The sequence below is a fragment of the Pituophis catenifer genome, unplaced genomic scaffold (genome assembly GCF_029215685.1).
Source record: "Pituophis catenifer annectens isolate HBS135680 unplaced genomic scaffold, rPitCat1.0.hap2 SCAF_1, whole genome shotgun sequence".
Classification (NCBI taxonomy): Eukaryota; Metazoa; Chordata; class Lepidosauria; order Squamata; family Colubridae; genus Pituophis; species Pituophis catenifer.
Window position 1 is genome coordinate 23,750,214 of NW_027256881.1, and position 27,938 is coordinate 23,778,151.

The 27,938-nt window shown below is 38.3% G+C and overlaps 1 protein-coding gene across 1 annotated transcript; it reads left to right on the forward strand.

Moving 5' to 3' along the window:
* Window positions 1–4,369: 4,369 nt before the first annotated feature.
* DRC1 (dynein regulatory complex subunit 1) lies at window positions 4,370–27,226 on the forward strand. Its single transcript, XM_070947040.1, has 17 exons — window positions 4,370–4,566; window positions 5,251–5,338; window positions 5,945–6,057; window positions 6,805–6,988; window positions 10,061–10,198; window positions 11,918–12,004; window positions 13,716–13,838; window positions 14,965–15,104; window positions 16,801–16,935; window positions 18,664–18,899; window positions 20,050–20,228; window positions 20,412–20,501; window positions 20,749–20,835; window positions 21,295–21,506; window positions 24,073–24,216; window positions 25,026–25,128; window positions 27,164–27,226. Exons 1-17 carry the CDS (start codon window positions 4,370–4,372, stop codon window positions 27,224–27,226), a joined length of 2,319 nt encoding a protein of 772 aa, XP_070803141.1.
* Window positions 27,227–27,938: the final 712 nt, after the last annotated feature.

The following is a 27,938-nucleotide window of genomic DNA, read 5'->3' on the forward strand; positions in this document are numbered from 1 at the left end:
TCACCTTGAATCTTAATTTGGGTTCATCTTGGGAAAGCGGCAAACAAATTGGAGTGAAGAATGTGCAAGAGACAAAACATGGTTGCGAGTTGCTGTTTCGAAGAGGGCGGCGGTGGCGGGTTGCTGAAGAACAACGGGAAAAGTCTTCATAGCTCTTGTAAGGGATCATTTGGAAGGGACATCTTCACTCCAAAGTCATTTTTCTTTGAAGGTTCCAGGCGGCAGTTAGTCTCCATAGCAACATCTTAGAGATGACTGACCCTTATCATTCTATTACTGGAGAGGGAGGGATCACTTGATAGATCCTAAATATAAATGAACTGCTTGATTAATTCTAAAATCAAAGATGGAGAATGGAGAACTGGAATATAGTCCAAAAAGTTTCAAAGCTTTTACTCTGAGCATTCATGAAGTACCTCTCCACTCTCCCAATTTAGTTATTGAAAATTGCTCAACATAGAGAGAGATTAAATTGGACGTTTCATTTTTGGTTTCAAAGCCTGTATCTTTTCAGGTGATCTTTGAGTTGGATTAATAACAGACTGGCTTTATAATGGATTTTCAATTCCATCAAGTGTACCAATACTCAAAATTTCATATTAATGTTTTGGTGCATTAGTTTGCCAGTCTTTATATGTTCCCAGCTTCATTCTCTTCAACAGCAAAATGAATCCACTGAAAGTAAGTTTAGAAAAATAAGTTTTGAAAGAATCAATCAGAAGATGATATGAGTTCATTGGTTTCTCTCCCATGAGGACCCAAAATGTTGGGGGCAATATGCTATTTAGTATACTGTCTTTGGTGTAAGCCACCCAGAGTCCTCGGAGAGTGAGCGGCATAGAAATATGAATAATAAAATAAAATAAATAAAATAAATGATGAATCAGTAAAAGAATTCAAGTGCCTCACATACATTTTCTTGGTTTCTTTAGCTTCAGTCCTCTAACATAGAAAATTATATTAATAGCTGGCTTCAAATTGATCTCTCTGTAGCTTTAAAAATGCTGCAAACCTGTGGATGGAGCCAATGAGTGTCTGCTTGAAAAATATTTGATTATTTTCTCACAAGTTACTATTAACATAAATCAAGATAAAATTATGATTAAGATATTGTGCTGCTGCTAGGATGGTGAATCACCATCAAAATATTATGCTGAATTTTAACTGATGATTTCTACTTTATGGGGGGAGTTATTACATAGGTAAAATGGTTAGAATTCTAGCTGAAAGAGGTCTACCTCCCTTGCTCCTTGTTGGCTTGCAAAGTTTTGGAGTTCAAATCAGATTCCCTGGAATGTAAAGTGCAATCTGTAGTCATTTTTCAAGCAATTATTCCTACCAAGATTTTTCCTTGGATTATATGTATCTGTTTACATTTGATTTTGGCTGATCTTGAAAAACCAAGCAGGGTTAGCCCTGGAAACAACTTGGATGGGAGTCTACCAGGAAATCCCAGGACTGTATGATAGATTGGGAAGACAGTGGGGTAGTGGGAATCCTGAAACAATGCAATTGCAAACTATTTCTATACCTTTGCGAAGAAAGTCTATGAAGTCTTCAAAAGCTGAGGTCAATTTGAAGGAAACTTTACCTTTACTTCCTCCTTTTAAGGTGTGTCAAATTTTTCAACTTTCAATTTCCAAACATTTGGGGTGCTCAAAAGTTGGAACATGCCTTGGGGATTGTATTTTGGTTATTTTAATATAATTTAGATGTACTTGGTAAGTAACTACGTAAATATAACTGTTTAACATTTTGTTTCATTTGTCCACTTATATAAATTTATTCCTTTGGTTGCTTTTTGCTTAAAATGGCAGCCTTTCTTTAAAGTCTATGTTTTGCAAAACATAGTCATTTTGCAAGCAGTGGTTTTTTTTAGAGTTGGATTCTAGAAATTCTGGCTTCCCTTCTGGAATCACAGACAGCACACTATAAATACCATTTGTTAAGAAATTCAGTGGAAAAGAGCTATCATCTCTCTGCCAATGTGTAGAATATTGAACTAAATGATCCTTCGTTTGCTCCACCAGGCCTTTTTAAAAATATACTTAAAATTTTTCACCATTCAATAATCTGGATCAGAGTATAGTTATGTGTCAGACACTTAAAACTGGAAGAGGATCAAAGAACATCTTTCCCATTGAAAGAATGAGTAATCATGTACTTAATTTAATTTTAAAACAAATATGTTCGTTAAGTTTCCTTTTCATGCTGAATCCTAAACTAATCAAGCAGGCTGGCTTTGCATAGCCCACTTTCTGCAAAACAAACAATAATTAAAGTCAAAATCAAATCTATTATGTTGTGCTAATGAAATCATTATTTTTTTATGACTTAATTGAGCATCTTGTTAAAGAAAGCAAATACATGAAGTCAGCCTCTGCAGTTTTACTAAGTGAGAGATAAAGGTCAGAGTGTACAGATAAGCCAGGATTGGCACATAGATGCATTTGTGATACTACTGTATTGAAAATTTTTCAGTTGTTGCTCAGAAGCCCAAATATAACATTCATATTATAGTCTGAAAATATCTTATATCCTCTTCCCCAATACAGAGAAAGAGTTTAAATCCTTTGTCCCTCTTTTCATTCATGTAATCATTCCTTCACATCCTTTCTTTATTGCTTCACCAGTAGTAGAATGGAAGGTCTCTCTTTCCCTTTTATGATTCTCTCTTAGCAAAAGGTTGTAACATGGGGCATTAGAAATGAAGCTATGCCTTACTTCTGAGATTACTACCAAGAGTATAACAGTTTCAAGATAAATTGCAGAAATTATCCCTTTACTAGAGTAAGGATAAAAATCAGGAACCTTCACAGTTAACCAAATATGCACACACATGCATATGTTTGCAGATTTCACATTATAATATCTATTTTCTGTTACTTTGCCTCCACAAATCATCAAGCTTCTCAGAAACCTATCAAAATATTGTATTTTGATCTTTTAACCTACGTCTCCCAAATCCAGTCCTGAAGTTCCAACACAAGAGAAGGACAACAAGTTGGAGAAGGTTTTACCAAATTGGAGAAGGATGTGAGCAGCTTTCCTCTTCCCTGTGTGTTGCCAGAATTGCATTAATTATGGAGAGAGTTATTATTATATTATACCATGGAGAACAGAAAAAGGAATATAAAACTGAAAATGAATCTATTACCACAGATGGCTTTTGGTTTATAGCTTGTTGAGATATCTTCAGTTCAGTTCACAAAACCGTCTCTTATCCAAACAATTTAGTACTCCAATCTGGTATCTGAAGAAATGCTTGGCAACCTGTTCTAACTATGAATGACATCACACATAACATCATAAGGAGAGCAAAAGGAAAGGAAAGCTTACTAGCTTTCACACTAGGGCTGGGCAACCTCTGGTCCATGAACAAGTGGTCATCTCAGGTTGTTTGCAGCCTTCTAAAACTTCCCAGTGATATCATTGTGCCAAACTCTCTGTGACTTGGAAACTGGGGGAAAAAGGTTTTTTTTAAAAAGTAGATTTAGCTTTAGCTTTAGCTTTAGTTGTCTATAGCAAGGTTCTTCAAAGTGGTCAATATAGACCCTTCAAGGGTTGATGGGACCATTAAGGAGTCATGTTTGTTATAATAATTCATAGTACTATTAATTAAAGTAGTATTATTTTCATATATATGTATAATGAGAAATCACAAATAATGTAATTATTGTAATATTGGTTTCTTCATCACAGCATAGTGAGTGAGGAGTTGCTAATAATTGTTATAGGAACAAATAACACAAAGGAGGCTTTGAATGGATAGCATTACTCTAGCAAATTCTGCTGCAGTAGTATTTCATTTTCCACAGTCCCTTGTCCAGGACTTGAATGAAAATTCCATTTATTTCCATTGACATGTATCACTTTCACTTATATGCTGTTCTATTTCCAAAGCATCCAAGTGACTTGCATTAACAACACAAAATTAAAACATAGAAAACCGACAGCATAACCACCACAGCAAGAAGGCCTTGATGTGTCAGTCAGCAAAATCTCCAGGTATCCCTAGATTCCCCTTCGAAGAGCCATTTTTTGTTGAACAGTCGGCTGACTAGGAAGGCTTTTATCACATTAAATGTGATCATTAGAGTGATCCAAAAAGGCAACTCGTTTCTGTTATCACTGAACCTTTTCTGCATTAATATTTACAGAATTCAGCCTAATTACAGAGATCCGCAAAGGAATTCAAGAGGAAACAGGGACTTTGTTATCTCATTTCTATAGGAATAACAGGCAGGCAGCTACTCAATCGGCTTCCGTAGAAGGCGGTAGGCCTTCCTTCTGGGTTGTTAGGGACGCTGTTTCCATGGTAACGGAAAAAGGCGGTTGCTGAGGCCGGTGGAATACCAACGCCGCCAAAATGAGCACCGCTGTAGCCGAAGGGGAAGCGGGGACAGATGTCGACGTGGAGGCGGAGGCGGCGGGCGGGGCCGGCCGGGACGTTGGCAGCGGCGCCATCCCGCGTGTCAAGGTGGCCAATTTAAACTCAGATGACCCCCTGGAGCGCATCGCCGCCCGCCGCGTTCGCATCGCCGTCCGCCTGGAGGCGAAACGACGGTCGGTTTGATGGAGGGGGCGGGATGGGGGGGGGAATAGTCGTACATGCAAGAATTGAACCCTGAAAGGCAAATCTGCCAGTCTTTTTCGTAATTGCAAAACCACAGTCCAGCTGCAGATATAATAAATGCTTCCTCCACCAGGTAACCGTGAATTTATGTGAATCCTCGTGCCCTGTCAGGCTTCAGCAATCTCAGGCATTATGTCTTCATCCCATTTCTCAGGCATTGGGTCTTCATCCCATTTGGGTCTTCATCCCAATTGGGTCTTCATCCCAATCTCAGGCATTGGGTCTTCATCCCATTTGTTCCCCACTCATCCCCCAAATCCACCCTTGTCTATTTGGTTTCCACTAAATGGGGCTCATCCCTATTGCCCCCTCCATTGCCTGCGTCTAAAAGGTCGCTCCAATTCAAATTGAACAAAAATCATGGATTATGAATACTACAAGGCTTTTAGAATGCACTAAAATTCCCTAATATCAGGATTTTAGGGAATGGGATGGTGAGATATCTTTTACATAAGTAACCCTCCCAAGTTTTAACATCTTTATTTTTGCCTTTTTCCTTACCAGGAAAAATAAACCTATTGGAAACCTGCTTCGGATTCGCTTTTTATTGGTACCCATAGTAGTAAACCATTCGTAGGTTAAATAGATATTTGTGTTTGTTTTCTCTCTTTTAGGGAAGCCCTTGGGGAAGATCCAGATGCAAAAAAATTTGTAGAAGAGGAACAGAGCAGGAGTCACAAGCAAATAGAGGACAGTAGGCAGGTTAGTAGAGGATTAAGGAATCAATGTGTGAATAAAAATGCATGGCATATTTTGCCTTGTTGGACAGGCTATGGAGAAAAGTTATTCATTCCATAGCCTGTCCAACAAGGCAGAATAAGACAGGAACTTGATGTCTCAATAGTTTGAGACATAGTTTCAAACTATTATAAAAGTTTGAAAAACCATTATATTTAATTAAACAATTAAATATAACTAAAACCATAGGAGAATGTCTTCAAGATCTTACATACACTGTAGCCATTTCACAGGGACCCCCACTTTCATGAGATCTTCAGCTGTGCTGACAAAATCAAGGTTTAAGGGATTGCTAGAAAATCAGTATGATCAGGGCCAATCTCAAATTGGGTGGGGAAATGTTCCGCAAAGAGGATGCCATGATAGTGAATGTTTGCCTCCATGGTGCTGTCAGATGAAACTGCTTAGCAGACGGGACCTGCCTGCATTCTGGAACAGGTAGATGTAACCTGGGAGAGACAGTTCCTAAATACTAATTATATTCTGCAAATCCTGAAATGGGTTAAGTCTATAACTAAATTTGGTATATTGTATGAATGTATAATCTGATTCTGACATATTTTCTTTCAGAGATTGGCCAAATTGTTGCTTGATGGCACACAGCTAGTAACAAACATCCAGGTGGCAGCTGATTCTCGGGAGGCACACAGGAGATCAGAGGAAGAAGAGCTGACTCGGCAAAGGTAAGACCTCTGTATTAGCATCCCTTGGAACTGTGAAGTGTTTAGGACATGGAAGAAGGATAAAAATCAAGCTCAGCAGTGTTAGGGTTGTCTTAATAAAGCATCTTCTCCTTAAGTTGAGGCATTGGGGGTGGGGGTGGGGAAATGGTCAAGATGGTAGCTACAGCTGCACAACCAGAGCCCTGCATCTTTTAAAATACATTGTGTGTACACTGCAGGATGCCTTCAAGAAGATTGTAAACTTTTTATTAATAACTATGGCTTTTAGAAGCCATTTGATGTTCTCTTCATATTATTTATTTTTTTCAGGCCTCTTATATATGTATATATTTGCGTGTTTTGTCCATATATGTGTAGTTGATGTATTTTAATGATTTGTCATCCTCAACAATTGTAATGCCCACCCATCCCCCACAGATATCCTTCCTTTTGAGTAAAAATTAAACATGGCATCTGTACTTCATTTTAATGCATAAGCCTGAACTTGAATGAACTACAAGGCCCAGCAGACAAAGAATACAAACAGAAAAGGCTGCTTTGTACAATTTTTTCAATTTGAAGCTTGGTTTTTCTGCCAAAAAGAAAGACTGAGGAAGGAACAGAGCTAATGTCCCAAGGAACATTTCAGATTATTCATGATCCATAGCAATCCCCAACAAATGTATGAGTTTTTAATCTTCATATAGAATAGAATTGAATTTCATCTAGCTTGCTTTGAGTAAACTTCCTAGATATTGTTATTCTCAGGGTTGAGAAACTGGAAAATGAAGCCAAGGCCAACTTGGATAAGTTTGATGAGATCACCGCCAAGTGGGCCAAGGCCAAGCAGAAGACCATCCCTCAGGATCTCTGGGAGGCTCTTAATCTACAGCAGCAGCACTGTGCATTGCTGATTGAAGAGAAGAATAAGGTCATTAGTGAGTTACAACAGGTAGGATTCATGCTTAGTGTACATGCATCACATTGCTCTCAGCAAATATGGCTGCAGGGACATGTTGAAAGGTCCATGCTAAGAAGAACACTGAATTTAGAGAAAGAAATTTTAAAGAGAAAGATTATTTATTTATTTATTTTATTTTATTTAATTTATATACCGCCCTACTCCCGAAGGACTCAGGGCAGTGAACAGCCACAAGATAAAAATACATCATACAAAAGTTAAAAACCATTTAAAAGTACATTAAATAATTTTGACCCAAAAAACAAATTTAAAAACACCCAATTTGTATAAAACTTAAAAGCAAATTAAAAGGGAGAGTCAAGCCAGACCGGCCTGCTGGAATAAAAATGTTTTGAGGGCAAAGTGGAAAGTGCGTAAATCTGGGATCCTCCGTATCTCCGGGGGGAGCTCATTCCAGATGGCAGGTGCCCCCACAGAGAAGGCTCTCCCCCTGGGGGCCGCCAGTCGACACTGTTTGGCCAACGGCACCCTGAGGAGCCCCTCTCTATGGGAGCTTACTGGTCGGTGAGAGGCTACTGGTGGCAGAAGGCGGTCTCGTAAGTATCCTGGTCCTAAGCCATGGAGCGCTCTAAAGGTGGTGACCAAAACCTTGAAGCGCACCCGGAAGACCACCGGGAGCCAGTGCAGCTCGCGCAGGAGGGGAGTCACATGGGAGTGCCATGTCGCTCCCATAACCACCAGCGCGGCTGCATTCTGGACCTGCTGGAGCCTCCGGGTGCTCCTCAAGGGGAGCCCCATGTAGAGAGCATTACAGTAGTCCAGGCGTGAGGCGCAAACTATAATAGTTTGCATTTCAAAAGATCTCACACACATATAGAATATTTTATATACATACCGTGTTTCCCCGAAAATAAGTCCCTGTCTTATATATATTTTTTTGAACCCTGAAATAAGCGCTTGGCCTTATTGCCATGTGCTCAAAAGTCCGAGTGGGCTTATTATCAGGGGATGTCTTATTTTGGAGGAAACCGGGTACATACATACATACATACGAATGAGACTTTGTCGAAACGTCGCCAAGACACCTTCAATTTTACGCGGGAGAAAACCCGAATAACCAAAGACCTTCATACAAACACTCGCGAAAACCTCAGAAAACACACACACACACACACACACACACACACACACACACACACACAATTTCTTTGTTTCTCCCTTTATTTCTTTGTCAGTAAATATAAATTTAACACAGAAAATAGTTTGTCGTGAAAGCGACTGCCTGAGGGCTCCTGGATTGGGGCTGAAAGGCGAAACGAAGCAGTATGCTCCTTCCCATATTTGGGTAGATCAGGTTGCTTCGATAGAAACCCCATATATGTATTATATATATAAAATAATAACTGAAAGGAAGAATACAAGCAAACTCTCAGACACCTCCCAACTCTATTTCCCCTTGTTAAGAGGGAGTACAGTAACTAATTCTAGCTGAAACTCATATGTTCCCCTCCATTATATTTTTGTTTGTTAATGACCCATTTGTGTGCCTATGTGCATTTCCCACCCTCTTAAAAAGTCAACAGTGGTCTTTATGTTCCCCATAAAATATAAAATGGCCCACTTCCTTATAATTCATAAGCAATATCTAAGGTAAAATAAATCTTTTCTTCTTATCTGATATATTTCCTATTTTTTAAAAGTTGAAAAGCCTGGGAAATAAAATAGATTGTCATCGCAACAAACTATAAATTCCAGATGATACTCTCTGGGAATGGCTTTTCACAGCTGGGTACTATTACTGGAAAAATGGCAAGCATAAGCATGGCAATGTGAATGGGAGCTATTTCTTTTGCCCTATGATCTTTGGAAGAAATATGAGATTTTTAAAAGTAATATCCTCAGCAGCAATTGGACTAAACAGCTAACAGCACCTTATTTGGTGCTTTAAAGAATGGTGTATCCATGACCAACAAGCTACATGTGGCTTCCAGTGGTGAGATTATGATCCCCAGAACCATTTTCAAAATTGCTGTTGAGTTCTGATAATAAATGTTAAAGTTTCCATAAATGCTGAGGGTATTTAATCTGCCACCACATTGTGACGACTGAAAATATTTGTGTTCTCCCCCCCCCCCAAGTGATTTCATTTAGTTTATTAATGTTTAGCTGTTTGGCAAACTACAGGATATTTTCTTTGAAGTATGATAACTGTTTTTGCTGCCGTATTAAGCATGGTGATTTTGAGCCCCAATTCTGGGAAAGAAGGGATCACAGTTGTTGGAGAGAAAAGCTTATGGGAAAACACCAATTTTGATCAATGCATTGGGAACTAGTGAGAGAGGAAGAAGAAAATGTGTTTGTGTCTGTATGGAAGGGTGGGAAGATACAGTTCACATAAGTGTGTTTACACTGTATGAGGAAAAATAGATGTGTATGTGTACTGAATAAACGTGTGCCTGTGAGGGTTAGGATGTCTCTTTGTAGTAGGGTGTATTGCAGTACAGGATAAGCCTCATCATAAGTCACATCCATTTCATCCTTGCCCTGTCCATTTAGATCATCCCTTGTAGCGTAGTCTCCTGCCCTAAAATAATATGCATTTCTACTCAGAAATTTGAGGGCGAAGGCAGATTAACTAGATTGGTATAATCAGCTTGAATTGGTTCTGAATTGGCTTATTTACTGAGTTTGCACTACATACTGAACTACGAAACTCACCAAAAACACACTGTGGGATCATATAACAGCTAAGCTATAACAGCTCAGCTATAAAAAAGTTAGATCACAAATAAGCAAGCTTCGTATGTTATGCTAATGCAGATGCTAGGCCTTGACTGATTATATTACTGAACATATCTTCTAGCTCAGGGGTCTCCAACCTTGGCAACTTTAAACCTGGCAAAGCCGGTTGGGGAATTCTGGGAGTTGAAGTCCGCCAGGCTTAAAGTTGTCAAGGTTGGAGACCCCTGATCTAGCTTGCTGAACAGCATTCAGTTTTACAGAGGTAAACAGTGGAACAATGCCACAATTAATTATTTTTCACAATTAATTATTTTTCTGAATATTTTTTTTTTGCTTTTCTGATTGTTTTTGTGTTTTCAGGAATTGAAGAGTAAAGATGATCAGTATGTGAAGGATCTTAGGAAACAGAATGAAGACATTAATTTGCTGCTGGAGCGAATGGAAGAACAGATCCGAAATCTCGTTAAAAACTACCGTCGAGAACTTTTGCAGATAGAGGTATGATTTTTTTTTTAAGCAAAACATGAATCTTGTTTGTTGTGCATGTAACAAGAGGTAAGAGAAAGAAAATATAAAGCATTATATGAAGAAACAATAAATGTATATAAAATGTATTTTGTCTCTTATTAATTTATAAATAGCCTGTTATATGTTAAACTTAATCTAAAATAGATGAAGAATGTTATAAACTACTGACAGTATTAAATTAATTTAAAATAAATAGTAAAAGACTAAGGAAATAATGTTTTATCAATTCTACATGTTGAGCTAAATTATTCAATTTAGTTTCAAAAGTTAAGGGGACTAGATAGCAAATTAATAACTTACAGACACTACTAAAGAAAATTGTTTTTATCAGATTCTTGTTTTTTGTTGCAAAATGAATAGTCAATACTGGGATTTAAGACTAGCAGCCTGGTCTTATTTTTATTATTTACTTTTATTTATTAAATTTATATGGTTGCCCATCTCACATATATGACACTGAATGGGGCACATGATTATTATGCCATCTATGTATGTGACATACAGAGTAATATGAAGGCAAAAACAGGAATAATTCATATGATAGGTCTCTATTCTGAATTCACAACTAAATAATCAACATTAACTCAATTATTTGGGGATAAGTATTAATCCTTTAACGGAGAGAGAAATGCTTATGAGGTATATGCATTGTATCAGTTTACTATTATATTTGTTTGCCAAATACAAACAATCTCTTGACTATGAATGGAATAGATAAAATATTCAGTATTTATTCAGTAAATAACTGATCACAATAGGAAAAGAATACAACACAAAATGAATTAATGTATTTTGGGGAGTCAAGTTATTCTTCAAAGCAGCTGAAGGCAGGACAAGAAGCAATGGATGGAAACCAATCAAGGAGAGAACCAACCTAGAACTAAGGACAAAATTTCCTGACAGTGAGAACAATTAATCAGTAAAATGACTTGCCTCCAGAAGTTGTGGGTCCTCTTAACACTGGAGGTTTTTTTTTTTAAATAAATTCTTATTTTATAACATATAAAAACACTGGAGGTTTTTAAGAAGAGATTGGATAACATTTGTCTGAAACGGTATGAAACGGCTTGAGCAGGGGGTTGGATTAGAAGACCTCCAAGGTCCTTTCCAACTCTATTATTCTGTTAATGAAAAAGGAGCATAACATTTTACCAGTGAAAACTGTTTCAAAAACTATTAACAATTTAGAAGGAACCAGAAGTCTTGACTGATTGATTCAATTGGTATAGCATGCATCTGAACAAGTGTTCTAAAAATATTGTCATTTGAGATTCACTTGATCTTACTTGGCAGTAGCACTTCGGAAAGGCCCACTTGTATAACCCAATTGTACTTCAAGTTACAGTGTAGGAATTGGCATCAATTTTATCATTAAATGTTAGCTCTATAAAGAGATTTTCCTAACCTTATTTGAGATTGCTCACTTCTTTATTCGTAGACTAAGAGCTGTTTAAATCTTATGCCAAAGGTGCTTTTTCAAAAGGCAATTGGACTTTCTGGATTTTCTTTGAAGATGTTTCACTTCTCATACAAGAAGCTTTTTCAGCTCCAGAGCTGAAGAAGCTTCTTGGATGAGAAGCGAAATGCCAGAAAGTCCAGTTGCCTCTTGAAAAAGCACCTTTGGGACAACCATGACCTGGATGACTGAGAATCGCCATAGATATTTAAATCTTAAGGTTTTTTTCCCAGAAAGCCTTTGAGTTGGAGCGTCGTGAACTTCTCGCAAGCAACAAAAAGAAATGGGAGCAAGCCATTCAAGCTCTCAACCGACAAGAGGTAATTTGGAGTTTTTTGTTCTGTTGGATCCAGGGAGCAGTGATAACCCAAGAGAAAAGCTGATGAAAAAGAAAAGTATATGGCAACAGCTGGAATATAAGAGGAAAAGGGAAGATGCCTGCAGAGGAAACTTGAGTAACAATCTTTTGTAAAGCTTAAATATTAAATATTTTTTGGAAAAGTTCTTGACAATATCAAGATTTTTGATGGCTTGATTAATGGCCAATGCTTGAGGGTGAATAAATAAGTATAGGCAGAATGAGCCTAGATGTGATTTCCAGAGTGTAATTTAGAGTGACTTTATATTTTAAAATCTTGATTTTAAATCAGGCTCTCTTGATTATGTCTTTCATAATGGTGTTTATGAAAAGTCTTTCATAGAAGACTTTACGCAAAGTGCATGTGTGAAGATGCACACAATGATAGGAAAAGCGCTTTCCCCCCAAAAAACATGTGTTGTAAATGTTATTGCCTCTGACTACACCGTATTTATTTTTTTTTAAAAAAACCTTAGAAAATTCTTTTAAAATCTTTGAAATAGCATGAAACTGAAAGGAAGGAGAGGTTGCCTTTATCTTTGGCAATGTGGGAATAAGCTGGTGTTATAGGATGCTAATGTATAGAAAAATTTTAGAACAGATCATTAGCTGATAGAAGAGAATATTTGTATATTTGTATTAGTGTGGAGTCCCTGGTGCTCTCTTGGTTGTTTTTTTGCAGACATTTTATTACCAAACAAGTAAACATCAACAGTGCAACAGCTGATCATTAAGCACAAGTTGCCTTGAACCACAAGATGGCTGGCTTCTGATAGATAGATAGATAGATAGATAGATAGATAGATAGATAGATAGATAGATGATAATAGACAGACAGTCATATAATAAATAAATGTGAGAACTTAGAAAATAATTCTGATATTGTAAAGAGCAAGCATAAATTTCCAAAGCATAAGTTCCCAACTGAAACCAGTAATTTTATATTTTCTATCATTGTGATTTCCTTGGTAAAAATACAGGAATAGGTTTGTTTTTTTTTTTTTTTTAATTTGATTTATATGCCGCCCTTCTCCGGAGACTCAGGGCGGCTTACAGTGTGTTAAGCAATAGCCTTCATACTTTTGTATATTTATACAAAGTCAGCTTATTGCCCCCACAAACTGGGTCCTCATTTAACCTACCTTAGAAAGGATGGAAGGCTGAGTCAACCTTGAGCCTTGGAGAGATTCGAACCAGCAGTAAATTGCAGGCAGCTGTGTTAATAACAGGGTGCTTTAAACCACTGTAGTACCAAGGCTCTTTTTTTTTACCACTGTCTTCTCCTATTTAGTATGAATTGATGCCTTTGTCATTGTCACTGAAGTGATTATGTGCCTCTGGCATCTTCCTATATTGTTGCTACTTAATGCATGTGCCTACTTGCTTTAGCTGGGCAGCTGGAATTACCTTCATGCCTTGGGTGGCCCTGCTGGGAAAATATACTCTGGGTAACACTCTTGATCTTCTCACATACCTCCAATGAAGCAGCACAGCAGGTTTTGTGTGTGGTGGGGGGTGTTGGTATGTTAGAAGAGCCAAAGGTTAGAACCAGATCATCATGGAGAAAATCTGTGTGATCTTGACTTCACGGCATATAATCAAGTGGAGTCTAGGGGAAAACTTTAGCTATTTTTAATTAGAACCCTACTTAACATATTTTCCCCCTTTTAAAGTTGGATTTTATGATGGCTCGCTTGAAGAAGGTGGAGGAGTATGAACAGGAGCTGAACCAACTGCGAGTGCAAGATGCTGAGGAGTACAATGTTATAAAGATCAAATTGGAGCATGATGTACAGGTGTGAATCGCTCATTGGGGGGGATGCTGAATAAAGTGGGACAATTTGTTCAGTGGTGAGATTCAAAAATGTTTACTACTGGTTCTGTGGGCGTGGCTTGTTGGGCGTGGCATGGCATGGCTTGGTGGACGTGCCTTGATGAGCATGGCAGGGGAAGGATACTGTAAAATCTCCATTCCCACCCCACTCCAGGGGAAGGTTACTGCAAAATCCCCATTTCCTCCCGATCAGCTAGGACTCGGGAGGCAGAAAATAGTTGGGGGCGGGGCCAGTCAGAGGTGGTATTTATTGGTCCTCCAAACTACTCAAAATTTCCGCTACCGGCTCTCCAGAACTGGTCAGAACCTGCTGAATACCACCTCTGAATTTGTTCCAAAGAGCAGTGGGAAGTTGATATTGCCATTGGTAGATTCCTCAGTGTATGTTTCCTTATTTCATCTGATGGACACCAAGAAACTGGCCAGGTTGGTTCACTAGAAGTAGATATCCTTAGCACAACCATTAATATGTATAGATTTCAGTAAAGTACCTGTATTTGGAACTTCCAACTTCCTCAGCTCAAGATCAGGATCATGATGTTCTAATTGTGCTATTTAATATCCCTTCTGCTGCAAGGATGAGACTATTCAACTTCATACAGTGTTTTGTCTTCAGTAAGAGAACTTTCATCTCTGGTTTCTTCTCAATAGCTCTGCTTTTTTATTTCCTTTCCAGATTCCCAAGCTGGTTACCTGTTTTCAGACGAGGGTGCTAAAATTTTTAGTCAGTGGGTTTGCTTGGAAAGCTCCATATTGGCACCTTAAAGTATACAGTAGACAAAGTTGTTGACATGTGATGAAAATACTAAAGGGATAGCATTATTGCTGCTCCACCTGATTCACATGTAGCAAAATCATGAGTGGAATTTATATCACAATCCTGGCTTGCCACTCAGTGTAAAAAAAAAAAGTAGTAGTCTAGAAGCATCTTTTTCTGACTAACAAGTTTTATCAAAGGCATGCGTGCCTTTTAATAAAATTTGTTGCCGTAAAAGTCCTATTACACTCCTGATTTTTGCAGTCCTAAACTAGCGCAGCTCTGCTATTACAAAGTTGACTTAGTGTATTGTTTTTGTTTGTGGTACCAGATCCTGGAGCAGCAACTCCAGCAAATGAAAGCCATCTACCAACTAAACCAAGAGAAGCTAGAATACAATTTCCAAGTGCTGAAGAAGAGGGATGATGAGAACACCATAATCAAATCCCAACAGAAGCGGAAGCTCAATAGGTGAGAGTAGCAGAACAGCTTCCTTGCTTCATATTTTTATTGCTTCCTCTTTGTAGGAGAAGGAGTAGCAGAGCCTGGGGGTTAAGTCAAAAGAGTAATCAGCCTAGAATCTCTATGTTGCCACAAGCAGATTAAGTCCAACCCTCTTGAGTTCTGTTAACCCTTTAACTAGCGCAAAAATAGTACTAACTGTTAGTTGACTAGATTCCTGTGCATAGGCATGAGCAGCAAATCAGTTTAATTGTCTATAGAGCTTCTCAGTCATCCAGGTGATGGTTGTCCTAAAGGTGCTTTTTCAAGAGGCAACTGGACTTTCTTGTTTTTTCTTTGAAGAAGTTTCGCTTCTCATCCAAGAAGCTGCTTCTTGAAGAAGCTTCTTGGATGAGAAGCGAAATGTCTTCAAAGAAAAAACAAGAAAGTCCAGCTGTCTCTTGAAAAACAATCTTTGGGACAATCAGTTTAATTGGAACTTAACGTCTGGCCCTGGACTTTTGCACCTGACATTTCTGCAGTCACCATTTTTCCTTGTTCTGGAAAGGAAGTGCAAATAAAGGTAATCCTCAGCTTGTGACTGAAATTGAGCCTGGAATTACAGTCGTAGTTGTTGGGGTTGTTATATGAGTCATCATGTAATGGCACCCAATTTTATGAACTTTTTTGTGGGTTGTCATTAAGCCAATGCTGCTGTCATTGAATTAAACAGCTGTCATTAAGCAAATATGTTTTATGGGGAATTTTCTCCTCAGAAACAGGAAGTAAATGTCAGAAAACAGCAAAAATGTTGAAAAATGCAGTCATGTGACTATGGACCCCTGCAAACAGCTGTAAATGTGAGCCATTTGCCAAGCACCCAAATGCGAACACATGACTGTAGGGGTGTGTGTGTGTGTTGACAGTTGTAACTTTGAAATTCGATCTTAAGTATTTTTTTGGGGGGGGGGGGGTTTCCATTGTAGCTTCAAACAGTTGTTAAGTGACCTGTCATTAAGCAAGGACTACCTGTATTGTGAACTTTATGCTAGAATGCACCCAAGTACAGGTAGTCCTTGATTTACAACATTTAGTGACTATTCAAAGTTGGAGGGAACAATGGAACTGAAAAAAGTGACTTATGACAATTTTTCACACTTACAGCCGTTGCAGCATTCCCACGGTCTCATGAATAAAATTTGGATGCTTGGCAATTGATTCATATTTATGACAGTTGCAGTGTCCCAGGGTAATGTGATCCCCTTTTGTGACCTTCTGACGAGCAAAGTCAATGGGGAAGCCAGATTCACTTAACAACCCATGTTACTAACTTAAGAACTGCAGCGATTCCCTTAACAGCTGTGGCAAGAAAGGTTGTAAAAAGAGGCAAAATTCACGTAACAAATATTTCATTTAGCAACATACATTTTGGACTCAATTGTGGTCATAAGACGAGGACTACCTGTATGCATATCCTCAGAAGATTCTCAGAGGGCAATGTAAAATTGTAGTGTCTAAAATCCATGAAATATGAACAATGAAATCCATTATTAATAACTCTGCCTAATAACGCTTATTGCCACAAAGTGATGAAATACTTTAAACCTTGAGTTCTAAAGGATTTAAGCCCTTTTTTTTTATCTCTGGCTGTTGTGGGTGTAATTTGGTTTGGGCATTGATTCATATACTTCTTTGTAATAGATGTGTCTGTCTCTTTGCTTCTCAGGTTGCATGATGTGCTCAATAACCAGCGCCTGAAATTAGCCAAGCAGATCAAGCAGTATCGTGAGGAGAACTTGACACTGACAGCTGACTATAAGCGGATTGTGGAGCAGTACAAGGACTTGCAGAGAACAATGAGGTGGGACTGCACCTCATGGAATGAGGGGCAGATGAAGGCAATTTGAGATGCTTTGTTGCTTGGCCTAGAATTCTGCACTCAGTTATGTTGCCCTCAGAACAGATGAAGAATTGTGTTCTTTATACCAAGAGTCCTGTAAATCCATGTTGCGGGGAGGGGGTGAAGGATGAACTTTTCTTTTTGTTTACCTTCAATAAATTAAACTGTAAACCTAGATGAACAAGTCACAATTGTGTACACACACAAACACATATATTACAACATACTGAAGCACAAACCACATAAGCTTCTTTTTATACATGACTCTTCCTCATGACTTGTTAACTGCAACGCAACATTTTCCTAACCATTAAAAGACCTAATCTCACAGTGTTGCTTTCATCTCATCACCAGCCCACCATGAAGACAGTTTAAACTCATACAGGTGGTCCTAGCTTAACAACCATTTGTTCAATGACTCAATATATGACAGGTGCTGAACGAGTGGTACTTAAGACTCGTCTTTAAAAGTTCTGGCTGTCATAGCATCCTTGCGGTTCTGTGAGAACCATTTGCACCCTTTACCACTGCCTTCGGACAAACAAATCCATGGTATTGTAGTATTTTTCTTCTTTTCCTGACACAATCCTCCACCTCAATGTTTGTAATGATGAAGTCAGAGTACAATTTGCCCAGTTCCTCTAGGCCACTTTAAGGTATTCCAAGCATATCTATCTCTGGTCAAACTACACTTTTTAAAAGTTATTTTAGCTAATATAACAGAAGAGCCCAGTCACTAAGCTTTCAGAGAACTGACTTTTAAATCACAATGCATACCATCACCCATGGATGGAGGCGGGTGACATGTTCTGTCAGTCATGGCTCTGCATTCAAAACTTCAAGGTGTGTTTAAAAACTCACGTATGAGAGCTGCTTCCTTTCACTACTTTTCTTGTAGCTTTTTTGACATCTCTTCAGAAGTCTTCCTTCACTATTGTCTCTGGATCAGTCATTGTAGCATTCTGTCTAGTAAACAGTGGCTGATCCTTGAGGCAGGTAGAGCAATCATCTGTCAAAACTTGCCTCTTCCTGTTGGGAAAGCAATTAATTATTCTTTTTTTTTTTGCTGGCATATGATGCCAGGGAAACCAACTGTTTTCTTTAAGTTGCTCTACATTAGACAAGTGAGCGCAGTTGTTGCTCTTTTTGTTGAGGTACAATAAAGCTTAGAAATGAGAGCAGTTCAAGTATATTGGCTTCCATTAGCTTTCTGTATGAATCCTGCCATTTGCTCAGCATATTGTCTGAACCACTCAATCGTATTAAGTCTTATATGTGGTTTATTTGGATATAGCATGTTAGGTGGCTGCCATTATGCTTTGTTAACCTGGGTGTAGAGTTTGGCATGATATACTGTATGATCTGGGCAATTTAGCTGCATATATTAGGGTTTGCACTATCAAATCTGTCACCAGCCACAGCATAGAACAATAAATAGAAGCAATGCAAGATTGGAAAATGTAGAGAAACCTGGCCATAGAATTGCCAAGAATTGGACATGACTGAATGGATGACATCATCATCATCATCATCATCATCATCATCATCATCATCATCAGGATCTGAATTTTGGGACTTCTATTTCGCTATTGATCTGTAGCCAAACTGTTGTGTATTGGTGTTAATCAAAAGCTACTTCTGAGTATAGATTCAAGTTTGTTGACTCATGCATCTGTTTTCTTATTTCAGACATTTTGCCATTGTGGATGCTGAACATTTCCTGGATGTGTGGTTGATGAATGAAGAAGAGGCCAAGGCGCTGATTCGCAAAGCCTTTGATGCTGACCGTATCATCCATACTCAGCAATTGGGGTTGCCCTGGTCTGAACCAGATGCCTGGTTCCTGCACAACGTGGGACCTATCATGCATACTAAGAAGATGAAATCAGCCAATGAACTGGCCCGTGAGGTGATCACACCTGATAGTAAGCAAATTCCAAAACGTTTGTGGAATTCAGCCGAAAGGCAGCATGATTGATGTAATTTGAGGCAAGTTGCGCCACATTGCTAATGCCTGTTTAAATGATTCTGTTTCCCATTATAAAAATGGAATTTTTTTTAGCAAGTAAGAAGTTGATGAGGCATGAAAGTCAGGAAGAGGGGGGGGGGACAAAAATGAGGACAATTGCATAGTTTCCTCAGAAATGAAGGATGGGAGTTTTATTTATTTTTTCTCAGAAATTGGCAAATTCTGCTATTGCAATACTACAAATTTCACTCCTGTGAAGACTAATTTTGTGACATATGCATAATGCAGATTATGCAGTCATACCTGGATATGCCAGTTCTAGATACTTTACTTTCACTAACACAGATGGACACCTTTTTATAGCTCCTTAAGCCAAAAGATTAATTGTATTTTTTCTCAGGATCACTTGGCAGCTTTTAAGAGCAGTTAGGTGATCATAGAAAAAGGTACAGCTGCTTTAAAGGGTTTCAGAGAAGTGCCATGTTCATGCTACCACATGCTCTGAAGCACCTTTTTGCCTTCAGTTCAGAAAGCTAGATAACTCTATTAACTTCTCTGTAATTTCTGCAATCTGGCCTTATAAAAAATTGCAAGATGGCAACTTGTGAAGGAATTTATGGAAGCTGCATCCAGTGTTTCGGGGCCCGCATGCAACTTTGGGACTCAGTTTTTACAGCCCTTTTCTAAATAATTAGAGAAGTTATTAAACCCATACTTCTGATCACATAACATCTCCCCTCCTCAAGAATCCTGTTTTTGGGTTTTGTCAGTTAGTACCTACAAATTGATGAATACTTGTGACATTGTAAAGGTGAAATGCTGTTTTTAATACTAATTAAGACTGAAACTTTCTTAGGCTAGTGCACCTAGTAATAAATATGGAATTTGCCTGGTGTTATGGAATTTATAGAGATGTAGGCACTGTTCCTGACCCAGCCATCTTGCATGAGGGATGCTGTATGTTGACTTGTTAAAATGGCATATGTTAGACTTCTGATTTTTTTTTAAAAAAAATCAATGGATAAAGAACATCTGATATAATTGCTTTATGTATTTAGGAAAGTTCTCTGTTATGCTGCTGCCCCAGATTCTGTTTTTTTCTCTAGCAAGTCAATCACTTCAGCAGCCCTTTTCCCCATCCGAGGGCAGACCACCAGAAGAGAATGAAGCGGTCCCAGAAGAGGAGTATAAAGAGGGTGTGGAACCTGAACCAGAATCAAAGAAACGTTGGTCTATTTCAAGAAAGTCTGTCAAGCACATTCTGGAGCTCCTATGTGATGAGTCGGTGAGCTGGGAAAATGAGGAAACATGGGGTTCGTCACTGGCTGCAGATGTCTGCTTCCGAGGCTGGGGCCTTGTTATGTCACAATATCCTCTTGAAGTCATGTCCTAAATTCAGCTTTAGGAATTAGTCTGGCCAACAATTGATGTTTCCTCTCTTGTCTTCTGTATCTGTTTCCTTTGCCAGGGCTTTTTGATTGAGAGCAAGCTTCGGGGTCTCCTGCAACCTCTAGAGAGGCCTGATCGCATTCTCATGAAGCTGGACTCCATCTTCACCGTAAGTTCCTGAATTTTCTTGCAGAAGTGATTGGGAAAGCATGTACTTGGTCCTTTGAGATTGGGGCCTATATGTGGTACCTTGGTAACTAATTTTCTTCTAGCAGTTATTCCTATTTACCCCAAGGTAGAGATTTGTACAATCTGCCAGGAGTATAAGGTCTAAGCCTATGTTTTTAAGTTTAGCTTAAAGTCCAGTTAGACTCCTTATACCACCTAACTAGCTAGGTTTTTATACTTTCCTACAGGCCCTGTCCATTGACAGTGAAGATGATGTATATCAAATGGTGGAGTTTTTCAGGAATTTCAAGGCTCAGAAGATGGCTGGTTCACAGGTAATAAAGATGGGGCTTCAACTAATGAACATGACTTTCAATCCATTCATCAAAACTTGCTTCATCATATTAGTCATAGCTCTGTTCGGGCTTAATTGTCTACTCCCACCTCCCATGGATTTTTTCTATGCGATGTCATTGAAGTTGAAAGTCCCCCCCCCCATCTCTGCCCTATGGAGGCTGAGAAACATGAAGTGGCGAAAATAATCATTCTGTTTTAGGATTGTTTTAGTTGCAGTCGTGGATTGTACTTTTAACCAATACCAGCAAATGTTGGGTTACGGTTGCTTTTCACAAAATGTTGACCTTTTCTTTCATGTCTTACTTCTCTTTGTTTTTCTTTAATACTCTCCCTTACACATACATCTCAGCTCTCTCAAGACTGTTGAATATTCTCTGTATTTCATTGGGATGTACAGTATGGCTAGTATTCTCCCAGAATGCTTCATTTTCCTTTAGGACTTTGAAGCTGTAGTGCCAGATACAGTTATCAAAGAAGTATCTAGAGATGCAGAGAGTCTAGGAGAGGAGGAGGAGGAGGTTTCTGCAGAACCACAAGAGGAGGACAAAGCCTCCACAGTTACAACAGTGTCCCTTTCTGCACTTTATATGCATCCTGATGACATTTTGAAGGCTCTCAAGGCATTTGTGCAGGAATTCCAGATACCAAGGTAGGTCTGGACTGAAAAAAATGGGTCCTGGTAGGGTTGTTGAATTTGCCCAAAAGGTGAGGAATGGATTAAAACCAAAGGTTGGCCTGATAGTACTGCATATGATGCTCACACACAGCCTGGAATAGGTGCAAGTTCAAAGAATAGAATAGAATAGAATAGAATAGAATAGAATAGAATAGAATAGAATAGAATAGAATAGAATAGAATAGAATAGAATAACAGAGTTAGAAGGGACCTTGGAGGTCTTCTAGTCCAGCCCCCTGCTCAGGCAGGAAATCCTAAACCATTTCAGACAAATGGTTGTCCAATCTCTTCTTAAAAACTTCCAGTGTTGGAGAATTCACAACTTCTGGAGGCAAGTTGTTCCACTGATTAATTGTTCTAACTGTCGGGGAATTTCTCCTTAGTTCTAGGTTGCTTCTCTCCTTGATTAGTTTCCATCCATTGCTTCATGTCCTGCCCTCAGGTGCTTTGGAGAATAGCTTGACTCCCTCTTCTTTGTGGCAGCCCCTGAGATATTGGAACACTGCTATCATGTCACCCCTTCTTTTAATTAAACTAGACATACCCAGTTCCAGCAACCGTTCTTTATATATTTTAGCCTCCAGTTCCCTAATCAACTTTGTTGCTCTTCTCTTCACTCTTTCTAGAGTCTCAACATCTTTTTTAGATTGTAGCGACCAAAACTGGATGCAGTATTCCAAGTTTGGCCTTACCAAGTCATTATAAAGTGGTATTAACACTTCACATGATCTTGATTCTATCCCTCTGTTTATGCAGCCTAGAACTGTGTTGGCTTTTTTAGCAGCTGCAGCACACTACTGGCTCATATTTAAATGGTTGTCCAAATAAGCAATGCCACTGAGAGAAAGGCTATAGTATAGGGCCTTTCCCCTATTAAGCGTTAAGTGAACTGAAGTACTGTTCAACCATCGTTGAGTTGACACAAAACTGCCTGTACCAAATTACTCCATCCTTTTTCCTGACCCTTCTGCATATGTTCCAAAGTGTTAATTAGGATGCATGACCTTATTCTTTAGCACATCACCAACTGCATCTTTAGGCTTCTTCCAATGTCCTTCCTCCAATACTCCATTCTGTCATTAAACTGAGTTGGATTGAAAAACAAACACTTCCCAGGCAAAAAAGAAGCTCAGTCATAAGCAGCGCTTTTATTTAGGTTTTTCTCTCCCTACTTTTGCTTTCTTTATGTAGTCAGTAATACTTATTTCTGTTAAGTGCCATAGATTGCAATTATTGTATTGCCAGCTGAACAGTCTAGGGCTGTTGCATAAAAGGCCACCAGCAGATCATTGTTGTGCCTAACTTTCTAAAGGACAACAGCAAAATGACAACGGATAAGGCTGACTGGAGGGGAGGGGCTTACACTGATCTACCTGAAATGGCCATAAATATTTCTTTAATCTCACCAAATGGCCATAAATATTTCCTTAATCTCACCCACTAGTGCTCTCTTGATTCACCTTCATGTAATGAAGTGATGAAACATTACATATTTTACTTTGTGATTATAGTGGAGACCTAGCAGTAAAAATATTGCCAGGGCATTTTTGGCTAAATTATACTAACTTTATTGTCACTTTTAATGTACACTAATCGGCATACATTAAAATGAAATTTCATTGCATACAGCTCTCAAAGGGTCACCATCTCCAATATACATTACATAAACATGACAAAATAAATAAATACAAAATTATGCCTATACCCACATACCCACATATATTACATGACACAGAGAAGCAACACAGTCTAAGTGTAAAAACGGAAAGATTTTTGTGGAGAAGTACAAAGTTTTCACACATAAAATCTCAAGTTCAGTCTCTGGCATCTCCAATTAGGCCTGGGGGAGTTACTGATGCTCAGTAGAAATGGTACTGCCTCCAATGGATTAAAAATATTGTTTTGAAACAGAGAAAGAAAATCCTATCTATGCTATTCTATGTTTCTTCCCAGATGATTCAACATTTTTCATGATTCAACAGATAAAAATAAAACATCCAAAGTTGATCAGTTAACAGGATTGGAATATGTTAGCTCTATTGTTGACTGGTGAACATTTCTTTTGAAAGCTAATGAAGATTTTATCTTTAGTAATGTCTAGTAATTTCCTAGTGTTTTGTTTTATATTTTTGTGTTTGTGCTGTCATACACTGCCTGGAATTATATAAAAAATTAGGGAAGGTTGGAGGCAAGCGGGGAGTAAACTATTAAATGCCCCATGCATTTAACTGTCTGGATTGGAGGGGATGCCATCATTGCTATATTTGATGAAGTTTTCATCAAGATTTGAACACTGACAAGCCACCAAATGCATAGTGTGTCAAAGTAGCAGGTCATTATGAGATCAACATTCTACAGCCTTGTGACTCAGCCCCTGGTCCTGCAAATGTTTGAATTGGTGAGAATAGCATAGAAGAATTAAGTTGAAGTCTTCTCATGAATATGAATATGAATATGATGTGGAATTAGGGCTAACGCAGTAGGAAGTTGTTTATGTCAGATCAAATGATCAGCCAGTGGCTCTTTCCTCCACCTCTAGGGACCAATGGCCACAGATAAAGAAAACACGCGAAGAGCGGGACAACTCTAAAGATTCAGAATATTGGGATGCATTGGCTCATGTTATCCCAGATGGAAAACTAAAGCTGTGGGATGCTCTGATTGTTGCCTTGCAAAAATACTAGTAAGTGATGGAATCTGCACATCTATGCCCCTAGCGATAGTAGGGCAACCTCTGCAAATATAAGGAGTGGACTGGACACATTTGAGCTAAACAATCTGTGCCAAAGTGTGAGAGACTTGTGGTGAGAGTAGTCTCTTGAGGTGAGGTAGCAGAACACTTATTTCTTCAGTTTCAATGAACTTTAATCAAATCCTAGTTCAATCCCAGTCGTACCACTGGTTTTTTTTAAGGCAAATTTATGGAAAGATGAACAGAAAATACTGGCTTTCTCCTCTTTACTTGTTTAGTTTATCAGGAAATGGATTTTCTGTTGCCCAGTTTTAATGGGTTCATCTCTCTATGACAGGGAAAAGCTGTATGTTTTTTTTATTGAGGACACATAACTGTCCCCATCTTGCATACTCCACCTCTAGGCTATTGAGTTTGACTGATAATGTTCCAATAGTATTGGAGTAATGGGGCAAAATAAAAATCCAAAGTGTGTGAGGAGGCACTCTTCTCACTCAAGGCACTCTTGAGTTTTTTACCCTTCTCATCTTCCCCAAAGAGAAAAAAATAAGACTTTCTTTTTAATAGATATATAGGAGCCTTAACCTTCCTCAACACCTGAGGCACCCATTTTGCCACAGTGCTTCACTAGCAATGTTTGGTCATATCTACTCTGAGATGCTCTGGAAATTATTTGTGGGCTGAGGAAGGGGTGTAGGAGATCCATGCGGTTCACAGGTTGCCCATTCAAAAGTCTGCAGTCAACAACACTGTTGTCCATACTGTTTTGAAGGACTCCTCTCTTTTTTCCACCTGTCTAGTCATTTTCTGACTCTGAGGGCAAAGCTGATTGAAGAGACTGATGGGCTAACTCAGCAGAATGAAGAACTTCAGATACTACTACAGCAATATTTACAATCCCCAGTAAGTAAATGGGTAGAAACATAGAATCATAAAATTGTGGAGCTGTAAGGGGAGCATATAATTCAATTCTCTGCAAGATGCAGGAAAACTAATTTAATCCTATGTATGAGTTGTCCATCTGGCCTCTACGTAAGATTTTGTAGAGATGTAGAACCTGCAGCCTTCATAGTTAGACTGTCCCATTTTTAAATACATCACTTTTAACAACAAAGAATACTATATGGAATCTTGTCATAAACTTGGTTGGTATATTGTTAAAGAAGGAGAAAATATTTCTCTCTGAATATTTATTTATGATAAACCCATGTAGACTCTTGACAACCATTGCATTGTTTTCAAAGTGCTTACATAAGTACCTGTAACTATACAGGTACAGTTATGTACCTGTAACTAGGCCAGAAAAACTCTGTAGGATCTATCCAGCATCTTGTTTGCAAAAACTTTCTCATGCTGAAGTTAAGTTATACTGATCTATGCTTATTTGGTAATGTTTGTCATTTTACCTGCCATAAAATATTCTCCAGAATAATTTTCAGACAAAGCATTTTTAAAAATGCAGTGATTTTTTGAAAATATACAAGCTGCATTAGCAGCAAAACTGTGACAGCATTTTCTAAAATTTCTGAAAATGCTTAGGAATAAATCAAATTCAAATCAGTATAAAAATCTTTCCTCAAAATAAAATTTGTAGAAGAGGATGGAAGGCTTCTGTCCTTTTTTTGTCCTAGTTTATATAGCTGCAAGTCTGCATAGACATCAGCCTTCATGGTCTTCATGTTTTATTTTCTTGGATTCAGTGATGTTAACTTTACTTGCTTAGCATATTAAGTCAGTTATAATACATAGTATGTTGTCATTTTACTATCTCCTTCCTATTATGGACTGTTATTTAATCTAAGTATTACATTTTCTATGTTGTCCAATCCCTACATTGTAGCTGATGTGAGAGGCATTGGGGAGGCTAAGACAATTATTAGGTATAGTAAGATAGGAGAGTCTATTAACAGTTTCCCTCATAAACGTGTCCAGATTGTAAAAAACCTGGAAGGAATTTTCAAAATGTTTTGATACTACACCTTAAGGAATTCACTAATGAATGAGGGCTATAACTGTCTTTTGCAGTTTGCAAGATTCCGTATTTGCTCATTATCCTTAAAGATACTTTACTGATATCTTCAATTCTTGCTTCCATTATGTTGCCCAGCTTTTAGGGGATTTGACAGCTATATGGTGATAAGTGTGAAAACTAGTAAGCATAAGACTGCGTGAAGAATCAATGTAATGTGGATTAAGATAGAAGTGAATCTGTGTTTCTTCACCAGACTGTTGTTTCGTTTAGTGTCTCATGGGAATGCATTTACACCCATGGTTGAATGTATGAGAGTTATAATTGAATATATAGCAAGGAGGTAAAATTTGAGCAACTGGTAGACACAAAGCAGTTCCAAAAGCTGGAAGCCCATCCTGTTCCTCCTACCTCAATATTAGCAAGATTGTGGTAGCAGTCAGTGGTGCCCACTGGAAGAAGACCAGGCAACCAGTTATTTCTAACGAATCTGCTGCCACACAATATCAAGATGACTATTGGCTAAAGTAGTTTTCTAACTCATGGGAAACAATCTATCAGAGGCCTGAGCTATTTTGAACCATGTTTAGAGATAGTATGTTGCCAAATACAATTTTAAGGGAGTGGATTTAGAAAAAGAAGATGGTTGTCCTCATTATCTTTCTTGTGGTATACCCACAGACAGCTAGCAATAAAAGAGGATGCTGAACTAAGTCTATTTTTGGCTTATTTCATACAGACTTCTATGCTTTTGTAGGCTTTAGTAAAAAAAAAAGAGAGAGAAAAGAGAGACAGCCATAGACTCTATAATAATTCTGAATGGACTTTATTTAATCTAATCTATAGATCCTGGGAACCAGTGCTAATTCTTAATAAAATTTATGTACCTTTAGATGGGGTACTTTTAAGCATTTTGAAATTGAGCTGGATACAAGGGAGCCTTAATTTGTTTGCTTCTGTTTGTTACAGGCCAATGCTGCGTTGCTCATCCCACCTACCCACCTACTGCATCTGCAGATGAATAACCCATGATAATCTTCTGTGCAAGAGGGGTGGGTTGGTTATTTCTCCAGTATTATTACTTGCCTGGATCATTACAACTAGTCAGATAAATTTCACTTATGTCCCCAAGAGGCAAGAGTGGGCATAAACAATTTCAGCATGTAAGCCCCTCAGTTGTTTTGAGGTGCTTGTTTGAAAACCCATAGGCTAGTTATCCCTGAGTTAAATTGAGGCACACAGCATGATGGCAGCACCAATGTATATTGAGAGTAACTAAAACTAAGTTAAAACTAAAACTAAGGCACATTAAATCCACTTTGCAAATATTCTAATACATGCCCAAACCACAACTCAATGTGATTTGACGAAGCCCATATTGACATATTTCAGAAAAGAGGAAAACTTTATCCTTCATAAAATTTTAAATTTTATATAAACAAGATGTGTTTTTGACTCTAAACACGTATTTTTTGGGTGAAAAAACATTTCAAAAGAATTAAAAGTCAAATGACAAATAAATATTTAATTACACCACCATTTCTTCTGACTCATCCTTGTTACCTAAGGAGACGTGATGAGGCTGGGGTGGAGTGTCTGTAATGGTATCACGAGCCTCCGAAGACTTGCAATTGCAGCTTTTGTCATTCTGAAATATAATCCCTAAGAAACACTGAATATGAACTTGAATAGAAGCTTTGACGGAAAAAAAAAGAAGTCACAAAGGTACACTGTATTGTAGGAC